Source organism: Triturus cristatus, chromosome 10 (genome assembly GCF_964204655.1).
Source record: "Triturus cristatus chromosome 10, aTriCri1.1, whole genome shotgun sequence".
Taxonomy (NCBI): domain Eukaryota; kingdom Metazoa; phylum Chordata; class Amphibia; order Caudata; family Salamandridae; genus Triturus; species Triturus cristatus.
This window is the reverse complement of record NC_140593.1, coordinates 103937795-103958021: the sequence shown is the minus strand read 5'-3', so window position 1 is coordinate 103958021 and position 20227 is coordinate 103937795. Positions and strand designations below refer to the sequence as shown.

General features: G+C 45.2%; 1 protein-coding gene across 4 annotated transcripts in view; it reads left to right on the top strand.

The window, feature by feature from the left end:
- The first annotated feature begins 625 nt into the window (after positions 1–625).
- Positions 626–20227, top strand: part of SLC4A7 (solute carrier family 4 member 7) — a 470313-nt gene continuing 450711 nt past the window's right edge. Inside the window, exon 1 of one of the 4 annotated variants that reach the window (XM_085630550.1) lies at positions 626–908. In XM_085630550.1, the coding sequence (XP_085486676.1) occupies positions 861–908 (48 nt within the window). In that variant the 5' untranslated portion in view covers positions 626–860. The remainder of the gene's footprint in view (positions 909–20227) is intronic. The other 3 variants (XM_085630551.1, XM_085630545.1, XM_085630547.1) reach the window with 3 other exon arrangements.

Sequence of the window (20227 nt, the reverse complement as noted above, 5' to 3'; positions counted from 1 at the left end):
AATGGAAAGTGTCATGATAAAAGTATGAAGCAGATATTAAAACAACGACTTTCCTGATTAAATAAAGAACTACACTCACAACAAAACAGTAAAAACAAGTTGAAGTTCCAAGTTGAACTAGTGAATCGAGATTTATTTCTGGCAGCACGTGCTAAGGGGGAGAACTATTCTCTGATTGGTTGGCTTCTATTGCCCAAAAATGGGCGGATGTTCTTTCTCCAGTCTGACTGGTCATGCCGAGTCTCGCCGTTCCCCAATCCCTGCATCATCGTTCCGTAATAAAGGGGGTGGGTGGGACCGTCTAGCCCGAAACCATATCTGTGCAAGGATCACTTACCTATACCAATAGCGATTAAGACACTTCGAGACAGCAGTTCTCTTGGATTTATGTGCTTTCCATGATTTTGTAAACATTTACTTTCCAAAAATTGTTGAGACTATATTATAATTACCATTGATTGTGTGTGAATATTACATTTATCATGTCGTTTGTTAAAAATAAAAAAAAGTCATGTTTGAATTTTTTCTTCGTTTCACTGACCACGGTTTTTTTGAAGATGGCGCTGTACTTACACGTCACTCTCTACTAGCGTGCCCGTCTTCTATGCTCATTGTTTTCAGAGGCGGTGCAGCTTCGGAGCCCGGCGTGGGTGTTTCATCACGGATGGGCGGAGAGGTAACGTCACCGGGTCTTTGTGACGTTCCCTAGCAGACCCGTGTGTCTCGAGCGCCGGGCCGCGCGCGCTCGTTGAACCGGTATATAGGTCACGCCAGGGGAGCTGCGCGCGTACCGCATCGCCCGCTCCGAGCTCAGGACACCGCTGGATCCGGCCGCACAGCGCTGCCCGGGCCCGGAAGAGATGGAGACGGACCGCTACGGCGAGCAGATGAGACCGCTGCTGACTGCGGTAAGGGACGAGCGTGGGCGCCGTCTGTTACTGTGATGTTGTGGGGTCTACCGACACGTGTGCCTGTGTCAGAGGGACGCCTGGTTCAAGGGTTCTCTGACGTGTGTAGCAGGGGCTGCAGTCATACTAGGGACCCCATTGGGTATGTGACGTGTTCTGCAGGTGTTGTCTCACTGATACCTGCCAGGTGTTCTCATACTGACACCTGTGCTGATGAGGGTTTCCTGCCAGACTCGAGGGACACATTCTTCTTTTAGGCCTGTGGGGGTCTCCTGTCCAACCTACCAGGGGGTAAAGTATGGGGGTCTCCTGTGATATGCTTGATCGAGAATAAGATAGGCAGGGGGGTTCTTGATCTACTTGCCAGTAGATAAAGTGTTATGATGATCTATTGTAGCACATTATTCACCGGAGAGGGGCTTGAGCAGGTGTGTAGGTTTGTGACCCTCAAGGTGCTTATATGAAGGGCCAGGTGTTTAACTTCTTGCGGAACTCAACAAGTGAGGAGGGAACTGATGTGTTGAGGGCGGTCGTTCCATGTAGTGGGTGCGAATAGGGGAATGAGTGAGCTCCAGTTCTGCTTTTGCGGATGCAGGGAATGTGTTTAGGAGTGAGGCAGACTAGCGTAGGTGTCTGATGGGTTGTTGAAAATGTATGCATCTGTTGAGATATTTGGGTCCTGTGTTGTGCAGGGCTTTGAAAGTGTGCATGAGAAGTTTAAATTGGCTGTGCTTATGAAGGAGGGGGGTGGGCATTGAAGTTTCCTGAGTTGTATGATGTGGGTGTGGTGTAGGAGGTCGAGTATGAGTCTTGCTGTGGTGTACTGGATGCTCTGGAGCCTGTGTAGTTGTCTGGACATTCTGGCATAGACAGTTGCCACAGTCAAGCTTCCTGATAATAAGTGGTTGCGTGACAGTCCATCTGGTGTTCTGAGGCAACCATTTGAAGATTTTTCGCAGCATACATAGGATGTGGAAGCAGGAGGTACACAGTGCTTTGACTTTAGCAGTCATGTTGAGCTTGTAGTCGAAGATGATCCCTAGATTTCTTGTGTGGGCTGTGGGTGTTGGTCCTAACTCTGACAGCCATCAGGTGGAGTCCCATGGGCTTGTCTTGTTGCTGAAGACCAGTACTTCTGTTTTGTCGGAGTTGAACTGCAGGCAGTTGGTTCGTGTCCAGTCTGCTACCATGGTCAAGTAGTTGAAGTTGGTTCTGGCGGTGGTTGTTTTTGTCTCTTAGAGAAAGGATGAATTGTGTTATTGGCTCACAAGACAGTGATGTCTTGTGATCGGATGATGTTGCTGTGCAGTCTCATGTATATGTTGAAAAGGGTGGGGCTGAGGGACATTCCCTGTGGGACACCACATATCAATTTCTTGGACTCTGCTGCGAAGGTTCACAGCTTGACACTTTGGGTTCTTTCTGTGCGGAAGGAACAGATCCATTTGATAGCGGATCCTTTTACGCCAATCTTGTGGAGTTTTCTGATGAGGGTGTTTAGACATTGTCGAAGGCTGCAGGGAGGTCGGTCAGGATGTTTTGAAGGTTGCCAGTGGCTGCGATCAATGCTTTTGGGATTCTTTCTGAATCCTGATCAGGGCCACACTGGCCATAGTGGGCACTGGGCATTTACCCGGTAGGCTGCCAGGGTTGAGGGACGGTTTTCGGCCCCTAGGGGCTGAATTTGTTACATAGCTGCTTTTGCAGCATAGCTGCAATATCGGCTGCTGTAACTAAATCTGCAGAAACTGCACCCCCCCCCCCCCCCCCCCCCAACTCCCCGGGAGGTCGGCCGAACAGTTTGCCAGGGCCGGTTTTCGTTCCCAGTCCGGCCCTTATCCTGATTGAGTGCTGTCTAAAAGATGGTGTCCTGTGAGGTGTTTTATTTTTTTAATTTTTTTTTTTATATTGCCCCAACTTGACCCCTTTTCGGGTATCAAAACGCTTTACATAGCACCAGTTGCGTTACATGAGTTGCATGTTGATGGCCTTCTGAGTAACTTTGGCTGGATAGGGGAGCAGAGAAATAGGTCGGAAGGTGCTTAGTTGCTTCAGGTCAGCTGTGGGCTTCTTGAGGAGGGAGTTTATTTCTAAAAGATTCCATTCATTCAGGACATTGGCAGACATGATGGAGGCATTGATGTGGTAAAGGTTGTTTCTGACAATTGGTGTTTCCAGGTCTTGTATCGCTCCGGTCATTAGTCCTTTGAGGCCGCAGAGGAGGTGGTCCGCACAATTGCAGTCTGTGTGAGACCTGTGGGGGTGTGGATAAAATATGGGGTTTTCTGACAGTTTTAAGTGAGCTGGCTTTCCCCATGGGTGGCGAGCCTCTTGACCTGTTTTACAGGAGACTAAGTGGTTTTCTAGAAACTTTGATGTTAAAGTCATTGTTTGCCCCCCAAGGGATAACCTTATGTGGCTAACCCATGAAGAGGGCCTCTGTTCACCTGCATGTCATTGTCGGCGAATAAAGTACTGCAGCAGGGCCAAGGGAGGTCTCCCACTTGTCGGCATAGGGTCGAAGTGCTGAGGCAGACCCCAAGTAGTCTCTTGACTTTCTGGGACTAAAGTGCTTTGGCAAACCCCAGCGGTCGACGGGCGCCGGGCTTACCAGTTACACAGTGGTCGGTCTGCCTGGGTGTAATGTTCTATGACAAACCAATGGGTTGAGTCACTCACTTAGGATGTGTGCCAGAGGGAGGAAGGGATTTGGGTGACCTCAGGGATCTCCTGGTCAGGCTGCTAATAGGCAAGTTATTTCCCAGTGGAGTCTTGTGTATCTGGGGCTAATTGTCGTACCTGATCGTATGGGGTTTACTGAAGTGTCATACATGGCGCCTTCAACAGCTTGGCCATTACAATGTAGCCAAAGCTTGGTGAGACTTTAAGGTTCCACACAAGTGGGTACTCATGGCAGAAATGTGTGAATACCCAGCAGGCAGAAAGTGATATGTTGGATACTTTGAAGTTGGTTATTAGATGTGGCAAGTGACCAAATGTTTACCAGTGGAAATTATGTGGGGCAGGGGGTTGATCTAGTTCCTTATTTGTTGAAGCAACAAGATAATTTCAGCAAGAAATGCTGTACGCAGCAAACCAGTCCATTAGGCCTAAACAGCTATCGGTTGGATTTTACATAGCGAAGTTGTTGAAATAATGGGTGGTGGATATTTAACATGGCCTTGATGTACACACAGATATCTCCTTTGTACATATTTACAGTGGTCTGATTTTTAGTGCGGAAGTGAGATGTAGGCATGGTTAATAATTAGACGAGTGTTATGCAAATTGTTTGGTTAATAAATCGGACACATCTTCGGGATATCAGGTTAATTGAAAAATATTTAGACACCACTGAACCTCCTGAAACCTGAACAACTTTTTTAATGAGTTGTTTATGGAGAGGGAGAAGTAAGTTCTGTTAGATAAAGTTTTGTACTAACATTAGTGCAAGTCTGAAGAAAATAGGAAAAGAGTTAATAAATAAGAAGATTGGAGTATGTTTAGTCCAGGTAACCTAGTGGTTTACAATTATAAGGGACGTGGGTACTGGGGACCCTTTTGGGTATGCAAAATTAAATTTTCTTCGTAACCGAGGCAAATCAAATAAGACTTTTTTTATTTTTGTTCTGTAAGGTAGCTTGTGGTGGTCATTTCTCCCTCCGCATGACACTTTAATGGAAAAGATTAATGCAAGACAATACTTTGACCCAGTGAGCTTGCCAGTCTGCCAAGGACTGAGGTGGCTCAATGGAGTCATTTGATTTATCACAGTCAGGGGTGTTTTATGTTCTCTCGCTGTATGTCTGTGCACTTCTACAGTAGCCAAGTTATGGGGATCCTGCAGGGTCACGTGATCAGTCTGCTAGGGACTGAGCTAGGTGATGTATTGTTGCTCTTATCCCATCATCCCACTGCATTCCTCTTGCAGTCTCCTGAATTAGAACAAACGTTTTCAGTTACCTCTGCTGGATTTACTGACTGAGTGTTTAGGGCCCACCACAAACCTAATTGCCTCTTAGCATTGCTAACTGGACTCTTACCAGAACTTCACAAAAATATATTGCTATCCCAATTTCCTGCAAGGTGGTCACCAACGGGCAAATAGAGGGGTGGGTGTAGTGTTGGACTGGCTGTTGGGGTACACTTGATTTGCAAATGGCCCATCTTGTAAAGGCCATTCTGTGGTTTATTTGTGCTTTGTTTGTTTTTTATTGGCCAGTCCGAAATGTGTGAAATCTATTTGTGTAATCCTTACTTGATGTACATGATCTTGTTGGTCGTTTCCCGTTCACCCCCCCCCCCCATGTAATGTACAGCGCTCCACTGCTTCCTATCTAGACTCATGCTATAAGTACTTGCGTCCCTCGCCTTGGACCCAGTAAGGAATCTGCCTCAACTTGAATGCCAACACTCTTAATTCTGAAACTCCCATGAAAAGACTTGGGATTTTTTTTGTTGGCAATTCCTTTTTGTTTTTTTGTGTAGGCTGGTGTGGCTCTGATGGCTTTTCTATCAGCAAGAATTGACTGTGGTTTTGGTTATAGATCGAGAGTTCAGAGGCTTGTGTTCCCTCGCCCCATTGGGGTTTCCCAGCTTTAGAGTTTTAAGTGTTCAGCCCAACCCCCTTAGTTTTCGAGTTCCATGTTCAGTGGTGAGGTGTTCTAACCCACATGTGGTGGTGGAAATGGGGTTGTGGGTGATCTGCTGCTGGGGATGGCAGCTCAGATGTTTGTGTCAACCCTTCTAGCTCTCTGTTTGTATTTCACTGGTAATGTGTCGCTGCTCCCTCCATCTCTTTGGATGTGGACCATGGGCTGGCTGTCCACCTAGAATTGGATTCACTCTCATCTCTCACATTCAGCTTCCTAGCTATTGGCTTGGTTAGTCTTTGTGGATGGATGCCTGCTCCAGGTTTTCGCCTGCCGATCACTGTATTAACCATGCACATCACAGTAACTTATCCTTTTCTGTTGTGCTCAATACAGCTGCTTTAATGTTTCTTTAGGTTGTAAGAAACTCATATTTTTAATTTCCCCAAAAAGATGGTATCCGTGCTGGAAATTGGAAAATAATATACTCCGTGATTCTATAATTTGAGAGCATAGGGATGGCAGCAGAAAGGGGGCAGAGCCATGAGGGGCATAGTCTGACAGTCATCTTATACACTAGTTGTTTTTATTTTCAACTCCACTCCAAAGAAATGATCAACATGGATAAATGTGATAATGTCTGATCTGATTTACTTAATTAGGCACAGATATATAGCATTTTTAAATCTCTTAAACGGTTAAGACACTTGCCGTTGATCTTTGTATACACAGCAATAGTTGGGGTTTAATAATAAGATAACTGTTGGATAATGCACCTGCTGGGTGGATTCAGCACCAAGAAGCTGTATGCAAACTGCAAGGCATACATTTACACTTTTTTTTTTTTTTCTTTTTCTTGAAGTAATGTTTCGTTATTCTGAGGCTGCTAAAAGGGGTTCCGTTGGGTAGAGTAACACTTATTGTAATCTAGAAACGGATATTGGCATATAATTACTCGGACAATTCTCAAAATCATATACTGCATGCATATCACTTTCAATCAAAGCTTGGAAAAGTAGGAAACCTAGTTTCAAATCGTAGTTTTTCTTAAGCACTTGTAAAGGGACAAGCGGGGTGTCCTTGTTCCGTTCACTGGTTTTGGCTCCAAGTTGTTGGGCTCGAGCTAGCTCCCAGCCAGAATACGATTTGAACAAAAGAATGCTGATGGCCCTTTAGGGGAGGCAGTTGTATTGGGCCCGGCTGGACCTGAAAATAAGATACCTTCCCTTGGACCCTGCCTCCCCTGCTGTTTGCTGCTCTGAACTCCAAGCGCACTGAATGTGTTCCAGTATTGGCAAAATACACGCTGGCACTTTTTGCTGGGATGTGTACAATAACTGCCAGATCTGTAATGGAGGTAAACTCCCCCCCACGCCCCCCCCCCCCCCTCCCGGCTCCAAAATCTGTTTTCTAGCCCAAGGTAGTATTCATTTTACCTATCGCCTTAAGGATAAAAAATGGATCTCGCCCTGTCTGAATTAGAATGTGGGCCCTTCCTATCTTCAGCTGATGCTTGAGTGCCAGAGCACTGTCCTGGGAGTAGAGTTCCTGCAGCCTGCTCCCCCTCCTCCACAGTATTTCAGGGAGAGCAAATGTAATCCTCCCAGCGACCTCTAATCAGTCTTTAAGTTGTTCCAAACTAGGACCAACTGATCTCTCTGCAGGGTTAAGAGCTTCACCACCTGCCTCTCTGGGAACAATTTCTTTTAGAATGCACTGTGGATTGTAGTGCAGTAGGTGCCGGCGACTCTAGATAAACACAGTAGTGCATGCCCTGTGGAGAGGATATGGTGGTTGCTGACGTATGTTTTTCATCTAGCCTGTTGTCTTTTACCTCTCACTCAATCAAAAGAGAAAATCCATTGTTTCTTCAAATCTTGCCGACTTTCCTTTTTGTCACTGACATGCCTACATATAGTGCCTGCGACATCTAAAAATCAAACATTTTACTAGGCCTGCAGGTCTAGTAACTTGAATTATCTGCTCAACCCAACTGTATGTACTTTACCTGTAAACTGGTCTTAAATTGTGTGATCCTATGCAATTATTTTCTTTACATAGCTGCTTTTTTCTTCATTATCACATTTGGGAATCACCTTCAAATAGTTCAGCATTTCTGCTGTACAAGAAGACCACTTTTGTTTGATTAATTAGCCTGAGCTTTTGCTCCCTGTATAATAAGAATCTACCCACACATAGGATACACATCTCCGACTGATCTGGAGCTGCACCCCCCCCCCCCCCCCCCTTAGCACACTTTAGAAACCCCTGATTGATTGATTGATTGATCGATCGATCTGACTTGCATCGTAGTTTACACTCAACGTTGACATCCGTGCTGGGGCAGGAACGTTTGTGGTAGCAGCGCACATTCATTTTACAGGCCGTAAATGGCCAAAAACGTTCCCGTTAACATGTAGCTTTACTGACAACACTATTATAGTGTATGAACAATCTGAAAATTGGGTTTCAGTAAACCTATTTATCATTTGCACAAAACCGAGTAAAGTGTTCTGATTTGTTTTCATCCTATTAAAATATTTTCATGGCACTATTACACAAAATGAGCCATCATAACTACTGAAATATACATTTTGCGAGGTTTGTACAGTTCACGTATTACCTATTTAAATGTGTGTTAGGAAAAAAACCTGACACTCTACATACAGCTTTTCATTTTACACTCTTTTTGTACAGCAGGTCAGACAGTTCGATTTACAAAATCCTGGAACTCTGCAGTCCAGGAAAGAAAAGTAATTGGAGCAAGATGTTAACAGACTTCTGACCGGTCTCTATACACAGAGCATATGTGACGAAATGGAAATGGAAAAGAAAAAGATTTGAAGGTATCAATATTACTCCTTCGCTTTGAGTGAACAGAACACTTGTTCTTTGTCAGCACGCCAGAACGGGCGACTAGGTCCTAAATATAGCTCGCCTTGAAATTCGGACTCGCCATAGCGAGTGGGCAAATAGCTTTCCCAAGGCCTGCTCCTAGTCATTGGCGAACAAGACCGGAGCATCCCTTTGGTTCTACCGTCCCGCACACTAGAGGTGGGCAAGGCACTCCAATCTGGAGGCACAGGTCTGGCTCAGCTCGAGGTCCTGTTGGAAACTCCAGCCCAGAACTGTCCCAGCTTTAATGTGGCTTCTGCCTGCCACCCGTGCTCTGCCATCACCAACCAACAATGTTTTTTTTTTTTTTTTTTTTTTAAAGGGGGAAAAAAATAATAAACTGTTGGTTTTAAAAATGAGAAAAGAGATGCCCAGTTAATTGGTGAACTGCATAATGTGAAATCGGAAATCCCTGGGATTAATTGTGATTCTTGACAATTATTATATTTTAGAATCTCCTTTTTTTTTTTTTTTGTCTTTTCTTTATTGCGTGTGAGTAGCTTCCAAAATATTAGCTCATTGTGGGCGCTATACAAAAAATAATCTGAAGAATTATGGTAAAACACTTCTGCATATTGAAGTAATACCTTTAAAAAAAAAAAAAGGAATGTACAGAGCCCACCCTATTTTTACATGAATTTTGTTGCACGAGCTAGATGCCAGCTACAGTAGGGCTCGGCTCTTCCTTTTAACTTGTTGGCTAGTGCACCTCTACCCAACACGTAGGTTAGTAAACCCGCTCTCTGCCCCCGACGCATGCAAGTGTCTTTGCCTTAATTCTGACGGGGACCGCAGCACAATGTGGGCCTCAGCAGCGGACTGGGCAAATCAGGACTACTCTGCTAATACAGTACAATACATAGTGCTTTAAATGAACAGGTGCCGAGTACCTGTGCTTCTATATTGTGAAAGGTAGAGCACCTGCTCTTCTCAATAGCACACAGGCACTCTGGAACAGCGAGTACCTGCACTTCTCAATGTCACTCAGGACCTGTAGTTCTCAATAGCACACAGTCACTGGGACAGCGAGTACCTGCACTTAATAGCACACAGGCACTCTGGGACTGTGAGCACCTGCACTTCTCAATAGCACACAGGCACTCTGGGACAATGTGTACCTGCACTTCTCAATAGCACACAGTCACTCGGACAGCGAGTACCTGCACTTAATCGCACACAGGCACTCTGGGACAGTAAGTATCAATAGCACACAGGCACACTGGGACAGTGAGCACCTGCACTTCTCAATAGCACACAGGCACTCTGGGACAGTAAGTATCAATAGCACACAGGCACTCTGGGACAATGTGTACCTGCACTTCTCAATAGCAGACAAGCTTTCAGTACCTGCGATGCTCAATAGCACCCAGGCACTCTGGGGCAGCGGGTACCATTAGCACCCAGGCACTCTGGGGCAGCGGGTACCATTAGCACTCTGGGGCAGCGGGTATCAGTAGCACACAGGCACTCTGGGGCAGCGGGTATCAGTAGCACACAGGCACTCTGGGGCAGCGGGTATCAGTAGCACACAGGCACTCTGGGGCAGCGGGTATCAGTAGCACACAGGCACTCTGGGATGGAGAGTACTTGCGCTGCTCAATGGCACACAGGCACTCTGGGACGGCGAGTACCCGCGCTGCTCAATGGCACACAGGCACTCTGGGACCGCGAGTACCCGTGCTGCTCAATGGCACACAGGCACTCTGGAACCGCGAGTACCTGCACTGCTCAATGGCACACAGGCACTCTGGGAGAGCGAGTACCTGCGCTGCTCAATAGCACACAGGCACTCTGGGAAGGCTAGTACTTGCGCTGCTCAGTGGCACACAGGCACTGGGACGGCGAGTACCTGCGCTGCTCAGTGGCACACACACACACTCTGAAACCTAGAGTATCTGCGCTGCTCAGTGGCACACACACACACTCTGAAACCTAGAGTATCTGCGCTGCTCCATAGCACACAGGCACTCTGGGGCGGCAAGTACCTGCGCTGCTCAATAGCTCACAGGCACTCTGGCATGGTGAGTAACTGCACTACTATAAGTCCATTTCAATCATTGACAGTCCATGGAGTTTTGCTCATGAGCAGTCAGTCTGACCCGACCATGTGGCGTGCTCCTCCACGGTGACTCGCTGCTGATTAATAGCGCCCCGAGGGTGCCAGACCACACTGACTTCGTGCTCAATCAGGGTGTAACTTTTACAACCTTTCACAACTATCTGGGTTTTCTAGGAAGAGCCCGCCCCCACTTCCTGCTCTGGGACAGAATCTCGACGTTTAGAGTAATGCGTGTTCTTTACGCGTCTGCTTCCTCCATACATTCAACACAGCTTCACCATGCCGTGCTGCCATGATGGCTTCACTCGGGACACAGGCAGCAGCGGGCGGGAGCGCGGGGCGCTTGTTATAACACGCACTATAGTTGTGCTGCATATGAAACCCCTCCCCCCCCCCTTCCCCCCACACGCACCGTTGTGCTTTCACCCGTACAATGGGCATGTGTTTGGCCATTGATGCACGAGCCTTGCATGTCGTGATATGTTCGAACTTTAGGAACGCCGACCAGCCTCTGAATTAAAGTAGTCATGGAAACCTGCGCCTCCTGTTTCCTCTACGGGCTTTTGTACGTGGACAGATAGCGGTGCGACACTATAGTTACCTACAGGTTGAACTACATCATCTTGTGCATAGATGCGCCGGTCCAGCTTGGGGGTATAGATCTTGTATTGATAGGTTGTGCAATCCTTTTATCGATTTTGATCGTGCCATCCTACATATCGGATTACATTTGGAGTAATGCAGAACATTCAAAAGAAATCTAGTTCCTCTTTGTTCTCGTACCCCAGCGCTGCCTCGTGTTGAAGAGTGGAAACCACCCATCTCCCCGGCACGCTTTTGGCACATGAGCAAGTGGGAAAGCCCGGTTCCTTTTTTAGGTCTCGTCTGACCCAGCGCATGCGCTGGTCTGGCGAGACTTATTGACAGGGCTCCAAAAAGTGCTACCAGGCCAGCCTAGAGCTACAGTGCATGTGCGCGGGCGCGCGCGCCGCACTCTAGCGCGATTGCTTTCATTTTCATGGCCGCTTGGCATAGCCAATAGGTCTCGCTTTTGGGACCTTATAAGTATTTAGTTATGAAACTGTTGCATGGGTAAACACTTTAAATGTCCCGAAGGCGAGACCTATTGGCTATGCCAATGCTTGTTTTTTCCCCCCTCACCTCAGGCGTTTGTCCTGAAAGCAGTTTCCCCGCTGCCTGAACACCGCTGGGAACCATTTCTCCTCAGTCACTTTTCACAGCTCCTGCTTGTAAAAGTTGGAAACGCGTCCCTGTGCACCTCTATTTGAGTTGTGTTTTGACTACGAGCGTCTGTTAGACAAGAAGGGTTCTGGTGGGGAGCAGTGTAGCCTGGGCAGCTCTCTCCTGTTTACGGCTCCGTGGCTCTTCTTACACTCGGCCATGCTGTGCTCAACCCTGTCCTAGCTACGCGAGGGATGGTGCGCACACCTTCCAGCCACCATGTGTCGTCTGCAGGGAGCACTGATTCACAAACCTGCCACACCAGGAGTGGTGGTCTGTAGGAAGGTGCCCACGAGACCCCGCTGGCCAGGGGATGGCGAGCTCCGCGCTGTCTATCGGAGTGATCAGTGTAGTCACTTGCCGCCTGATGGCATTAAAAGTACATTTATTGATCACAATAGGCACGTGGTTTCATAAGGGCTTTCCAAACTGCGTTGTATTTGCTGCAAAGAATTCTGTAGCGGGCACATGAACCCTGTCACATTTTACCAGTTGGAAAAGGTCACCGTGCTGATCCCGCGTGTGCCGTATGGATTTTTAACTTGCATTGACGATTTCCACAAAATACACGTTTCAAGAAAAACCTCATACTTGTGTAACCCTGTAGCAGTGCTTTTATTTCCTTCGGCAGACGACACTTCTTGGAGCATGGTGATAGTCAATTACAAATTAAGCGAATGTTTTATAATAAATACTTCTTTCAATATACAAACAGTCTACCTGAAATCCAACATTGAAATACTGAACTTGTAACTAAAGTGTTCCAGGTGCGCCAAACCAGGTCACACTAATGTGTGTGTCTTTTTTAGGTGACAAGCAGCTCTCACCTATTGGCTTACCTGTAAGTAGTGGACTTTGGCAATCTTTTCTGACCTAGTTGGATGAAAAGTCGTTTTTGTGTGGCAGAATCTTTGTGCTGTAAGAAAATGTACCTTGAACTCTAAAAACAAATGTACCAACACTGTTTCACCACATAACTCTTGCTTAATCCAGTCAAAATTCTCAGCAATCCCACAGTTGAATTAGACCAAAACTGCATCGAACTTTTCTTTGGCAATCCCTATTACACAGGTTTTTCGCAACTGTTGCTTGCGAGTGGCATTACTTGGCACAGTGGATCATTTACGCGAACTGCGTGTTATGACTCATAGCTGTACTTCCTGGCCTACGCTGGCATTCAAACCAGAAATGTGGGTTTTGATGCTTTTGACGCAAAATACGGGCAGAAAGCACCGTCCACAGTTTATGCTGTCCTGCGTCGGAGGGCCCCCTGCCTGTGAGAACTTCAAAATATTGCTGAGTGACACCTTCTGGCGAGTTCAGGCTTTCTTGGAAGTTGGACTTGTGGGTTCAAGTTGTGGAGCAGCATGTGGAAAAGATGCCGCTTGCTTCTGTAGGTGGCTTTCTGCATTTGCCACATCAGCACATTCTTACCATTATTTGGGTAAAGAAGCTTGAGGTTTTGTTCCAGTCGGAGATCAGTTGATTTGATTTTTGATGCTTCTTTGTCTCAGTATTTCCAAACTAAATTTGCATTTTCATTAGTCGAAAGCCCTGAAAACATAGATTTGAAAAGTTTTATGGAGCGCTGGCTAGCCGCGAAGGTATCAGAAAAATGCTTTAATTATAACAGTATCATTTTGATGAAAATTACTTGGTTTCATCATATCACAAATCTTTTCATAGTGCAAGAGCAACATCCGATGTTGTGCTCTTACCAAGAGGTCAACCGCATTTATGATGATTAACCAAACAGCATTTAAAAAGATTGGTGTACGCAAAAACTATAATTTAAAAACCTCACACAATCTAAACCATGTTCTCTGTAGCGCATTGTCCTGGGGCCAGCATGAGCAAACGGAATTTATTTGATAACTCTTCCTTAAATGCCTCGAGTCCTTCCTGGGTGTACCTGGGCCCGCCTCCTCAAAAGCAAGTCGCATGCTTTTCTGAGTCTGCAAACAAATCAAGATGGGCCAAACAAAGTTTAACCGCAGTCTTCATCAATGCTTCTTGTAAATGTTTGTTGTCATGTAATAACATTCCTGTCAGTTGCAGTGTTTTTGAGAGACTGAATTGCTCTTTTAAATGCAATTACTTCTCTTAGACAGTATGATGACATTTTGTAAAGCTATTACTCTCATTTTGGAAACACCGCAAGTATGTCCTTGGACATAGTGAGTTTGGAGCTACCCCAAAGGAGCACAAAGTTTACACTCTAATTTAGCAGATTAAAGTACCTGTGTGAATCGCAAATTTGGCAGCAAAACATGGGTCATGTGACTGTGGATGAAGGGTGCCTAGCTCTAGACTTTTTAGCAAACCCATTGACTTGGGGAGTTCAACCGTGTTGAACCCCCTCTTACCTTGGGGACCATGGCCACCATAGTTCTTTCTGCAGCAGTACGAAGCATTGACTCTGCTACAATTACTGCAAACTAGTAAGTACCACGACTTGTCACTCATCCTTCCCGTTATCGGTCACCGGAGTTCAAGGGAGCGTGCGCCCCACGTGCAGGTGTTTCCTTCCGGTTGACGGCTGCTGTGGGCCAGCTGGCATGACCAGTGCTGTGCCCAACTGCTTGTTAAATGTAGCATTTCAGTCTCCGGAGCTGCCAGCCCTGTAGCTTTTCAAGAGCGCCAGACCTTGAAAATAAGCCAAACAAACATTGCTGACTGCCTGGCAGGTGTCAGTTGTTTGCCATGCATCTTTATTTGTGACCTGTCAATGCCCTCACTTGCCCCTGTCCTGACATACATTGGGTACACTCCTTATTAACGGTTGTGCTCTCTGCCGGAGGAGCGCTCTAGCTTTTGGAGGCCAAAGCGCCTATCCACTAATATTTGAGTTCTGCACAAATAAAGAAAAAAAGAAAGCGTTTTTCAAAGCCAATCGGTCTGCCCTTTGTACGCTTGTTCATTGGCTAATTTTTTTATTACAAGCCTGCGCCACAAAGAGAAAATACAAAAAATTTGTTGCTGCTTTATGTGGCGAGCAAGTATTGGCAAATTAAAAAATAAATGCATGTAATTTCAAGGGAATAGTAAGATGCTTCCTATCCAGCATGATTGCACCGAAGCAGGCTTTTTAGGCAGGTGTGCAGGTTATCAAGCCAAAATGTTACACACCCAGTGCAAGAAGCCAATACTCAGACAGCTGACCCATTTCCAAATGCTGTGGTGGGCGGAAACAAAATGCGAATGCCAGTTGAACAGACCAATGGATGAAGTAGGCTGAGCCAAAGCTTCTGTAGGGTCGTAGAACTATGCTTTTTATTGTTTTAAAAAAAATATAATCATCTTTTCATTACTCGAGGTTCCTATGTTAACAAACGTGTTAAGAAGTGCTGTGGTGGGTTGTTTTCCAGTTTCTTTGAGGTCTCCTATTATTATTCCATCTATAAAAATAGGGAATGGAGCCTCATCCGTTGTTTGTAGACCAATTTCCCTGTTAGATTCAAGTATCGAGATTCTGGGGTGAGTTCTGTTGTCCCATCTGGAAACCCGGGCTGAAGAAAATAAGATCCAGTTTAGTTTCAGATCTGGGAATGGCACAGTTGAGAAATCTTTATCTTAATTCAGGGAAGTATGTGACTGCCAAGAAGGGAGAACTGCATATGGCATTTATCGATCTAACCAGTGCTTTCGACTTCGTCAGTCGATCAAAGCTATGAAGGATAATGGGGTTCCATACTATTAAACTTCCCCTCCCTCTCCCTCATAAAATTTCTTTTTCATTATTTAACAGTCAGTTTTGGCTCACCTGGCGAAAAGGCTCCTTCTATACAGGGTGCGAGACAGGAGAGCATTTTAGCCCCCTTTCTTTTCTTGCTATACATAATGGGGTCAGTAAGCACCTAATAGGGACAGTAAAGGACTTGCCCAGGATGGGAAACCAATCCATACTCTGTATTGATTGCCTGTATCCCCACCCTCCCTTATTGGGGATTAAATGTTGGGGGAATCCGGAGCAGCCCTAGTTAGGATCTGCATCTGGGTGCTCATCTCTAGACTAGGTTAATCAGATACTATCGTTTGCAGATTTGAAGAGCACATTTGAGAAACTAGGCCTTAAGGAAGTGTACACCAATCTGCAAACGATTACTCTAAGTTGTAAAGAGTAAGGCAGAGCTATCGTGAGTCCTGCATGGAAGTAAGGTTGGCAAAAGCCCAGGCATTGCAGACCGTAGCAAGATGCTCACTGGTGTCCACCAACAGAACCCTCAAATCCTATCTATTGTGGCTAGTGAATCCAACTAGTTTATTTTTGAATCCCTCCCGTTTTAGATTGAATACAGTGCACTTCATTAAGGCTGCCTTCCATTGCAAAGTGCCTCGTAGCGTTGCCATGATAAAACCTCTAAGCAGAGCATAAGTCACTTTATATTGGTTTGCTCACTATACTCCGCACATCGGTCCTCCTTTCTGGTCCCTGTTTTGTGTAGGTCAAACATGAGACCGCACCAGTTGGGATTGGAATTTTTGCGGAAACTCTCGAGTTCTGTTATGCAGCGCTAAACTTTATTAGATGACCTTAATCAGGAAACGATATGAAGAGTTACACATGTGATTCAACCCTGTTACTCTGCTAGACCATTCTCGATGGCTGTACGCCTGTGGATTTGAGTGGAAAATTGTTATTTTCATCAGAACTATTTGTACATGTATTCGTTTTATGACATTTGTTGAGTAAAGATTTGAAATTGAACCAGGCTGGCAATAAATCAAACTGTAGCTCTGCTGGGCATAAATGCGAAACAATGGGAGTCTTGCATGTTACCCAGAGGAGTGTTTTATTTTTTTACGCTTATAAAGCTCAAGCAAGTTGCATTCTATTTCCTCTAAACTTTATTTAAAACAAGTTGGGTAATTGAGTGTATTTGCATTAGGATCTGACTTGTTTAAAGGTGCTCGGTATAAGTAATGATGTCTGGCATTCAAAGTGGGAATGGAAGCTCTGTGTAGCAGACGCAGTCTGCTGTCGACATCTGGTACCTGCTGGATTGTCGCTGCAGTAATCAACTTTCTAAATTTTGAGTAGCAGTTCATATTGAGGCAATAAAAGTCTAGCACATCAACAAACCCTAGGTGACCACTCTTTGTCTGACGTGATACTAACTCGTGAAGAGCCTCTGGAAAAAAGGGCCGGGAACCCGTGAACGTGGCACTACACAAGTAGTATATAGTATATACATTTTTTTTTTTCAGCCGCGGTTCAGTCTGTTTATGGGCACTGGCCCAGTACTGTACAAACAAGGGGGTGGTTGTACAAAAGTACGGAATGATAGCCTATTGATGTAGACACATGCGCAGTATATACTTATTCACAATCACTTCTGACTAGCATCCTCAGCGCGTTGTGGTTTTACCGACACAGGAGCTGCATGACGTCATTTTTGTTATCTACACAGGAACACTTGGCTGTAGTAGTCATTAACCTACGTACTATACGTACAATTAGCACCACAGCTGCACATAAATTGAATTCCAGAATCGAATATTCTAGAGGCAGACATTGGGTAGTGCACATACCTTTCACTGTAGGAGGAAATTTAGATCACCTCCCTCTTTACGTAGAGCATTGTGACACATTGCGCAAGATCAGACATAGTGGTCAATTATCTGTCCAGGGGCATATGCGATACTTTATTATTGTCATCGGTAGAATCGCACACCAATAGGGTTCCGAATGGTATTAGTTTGTCCGCGTTTGCAACACTATGGCATTGATGCATGTATTTTCAGGACAACATGACCAGCCTTGTATACCGATACCCATACGGGTTACAGAATGGCACTTATGTTTTTAATGTTTTTATAATTAGCATGGCAATAATATGGCATAGCGAGCACGGATGAATGTCGCAGGTCATGATTATGTGGAAACCAGTTCCAAAATGGCCGCCATAGTTTCCCGAGTTCGGGTGGGACAGTGTAGGGCACAGTCCTCTATGTCAAATGTTTTACGTGAATGAAATGGTGTACTTAATGGTGACATGACCTTTTCTTTCCATCGTGTGAACAAGGCTTCATCGCCGAAACGCGTAGCGTGAAAATAAACTACTTGATTTATTCACTTCATTGGAGCCTGAGAGTGTATTATTATCCCGTACCACAGACAGATTTTGGATTGTTTTACCGGGTGCTCTCCCGGTGCATAGACCACCCTCCACGTGTCCGTAGTCTCGACAGGAGCGCTTTTTGGAGTTGATATAATTATATCCAAAAAGCTCGTTGTGAGCAGCCGCTCACCCTCCTATCGACGCCGGTGCCAGTGGCGGTCACAACTCCGCTGAATGTATTTTCCAAGAGGAAGCGCCATCGGGATCTCCCAAGTAACTTCCAGCGGCACATCAAAGGATGAGCACAATAAATAATTTATTGTGTCACACAACAACCTCTTGGAAAAAATATCTATCTATCTCCTTTCTTCCATCATTAATGTGCGACATTTTATCCCCCAGGTATAAATCTGTCATGAAATAAACTGATGGTGATTGTTAAAGCAGTGAATGCATTAAAAAAAAATTAAATGGAGAACGATAGGCTATAAGGACTAGGATCCTTGCTTGTCTTTGAAAACTGAAATTAACATAAGGCTGTTGTAAGTGGTGCTTTGGAAAACCTCCAATATTTACCTTCCGTCCTGGCTCTATAATTTTTGTGTTTGGGGGTGGAATGACTACCTAGGAATTTCCTACAGTCCTGCATTACCAAGAAAAATACTTATTTTCTGACTAAGCGGATTGCTTGCCCTCACAAGCTGTGTCTTGTCCTGCCAGAGGTCTTTATCTTTTTTGCCATACTGGATCACCTCCACATGCAGATGGCGACAGCATGTGTGATCCCGTGATCATCCTGCACATGGTGTTGGAATGTATTACGTCCTCTCTGACTGTTTGTTAAAAGAAGTGATGCCTCGCCCCTCTTCTGTATCAGAATTGCACTGTTCATGCCATTCTCCACATGGTTCTCCTGGTTGCAACTTTGTGGCTGCATTGGTAGTGATGGTTTGTTTGTATGATCTTGATTTTTATAAGTAAGCAGAAGAGAGCCTGTCATTCAAGGATTGACTTGAATTAAAGTGCTTACATTGGTAGATTTCGGGAGCTGAAAGACGTGTGTGTGTGTAAACTCGAGTGGAGTTCCAGTGAGTTGTTCAGTCAAACATAAACTTTTTTTTTTTTTTTTTTTTTTTTAATGTTTGACTGAACAACACTCACTGGAACTCCACTCGAGTTTCTGCGATTTTGTGAGTAGTTTTTTTTTCTTCCAACAAATGCTTCTATACATTTGTTAAATCAAAATCCATTTGGCCCATTCATGTTGGTATAATTTTTCTTGTTTTCTTTCTTTATACTGTTGAACAATGTTTCATTCAGTTCTTATGAGTACTTCGAAAATAAGATTTTTAACACCTCCGTTTACTCTTATTTGGATGAGAACTTGTTTCTGAGCCTTACCAAGTTAGTATCCAATAACTTCAGATCATGGAAAATTGGATTAATATCTGCAGTAGGAATTGCCACAGTCAGCCCGCCATGCCTGGTTTTCCAACACTTGCACCTGGTTGCCAGCGTTATCCTTAGCCACTGCTTTTTAGGCCTACCAGATCAGCGGCCCTAAGCCTCTTCACTCCATACTTCAAGAATGTTTAGTCTTTAGGCGATGGGGTGCCTGATTTTTAAATTCTTTAAATTAAGTTCAGCAGATCGAATGGATGCTTCGCCTCCTCCCATTTCCATGAATGTGCAATTTTTCCTTTGGAGCTTCATGTGACTTTTAAAAAAAAAAAAATGTATTTGATTAGCATGGTGTTTTTTTGTTGGGTGTAAACACCTTGCATAGTGCCAGTCACTTCCTCCGGTGCATCCCTGTGCTTCATAAATGATTGTAAGCCCATCTGTAAACTGTCTCCAAGCTTTACCAGGCAGTACAGAAAAGGGTGAACGCTTTAGCTTTAAGGCACCTTTGAGGAATCCTAAGATGGATACAAGCTTTTGCAGCAGTGAGTGGCGGCGCGTGCGGCAACACAAAACTCCACTTCCGCTGCTAAATGTGTCCAGACGGACTTGTCACTTTTCACCCCCAAAAACCTCATCTCTGCATTGATCACGGACGTAAGGCAACGCACTGTGAAAGTGGTACTAGTTCTCTGTGTGGACTGCACCCTGATTATAAAGGCATCTGTGCTTGAGTTGCTGTCCTGGATGTACCCGTTTGCGGCTGAGTGCCAGTACTCCCATCGGTCCCCAGTTGGAACGCTCCCTTTTAGACTAAAGTGCAGATCTTCAGCACCCAATATTACTCTCCTGTTTAAAGCCCTATCCGGTGCATATTTGGCCTTCTACGTTTGTACTTCCATATAGCATCAGAGAAAGAATGATGCTTTCCACAGAGTGAAGTTTAACTCTGCAATCTTCTCAGTGAATAGGCGGATGGTACATCCTAGGAGATGTCAAAGCTTTTTCTTGCCGTACTAACAAGGCCGCAGCTGCTACAAGCAGTGTTGAGTAAAGGCCTTTCTTTCT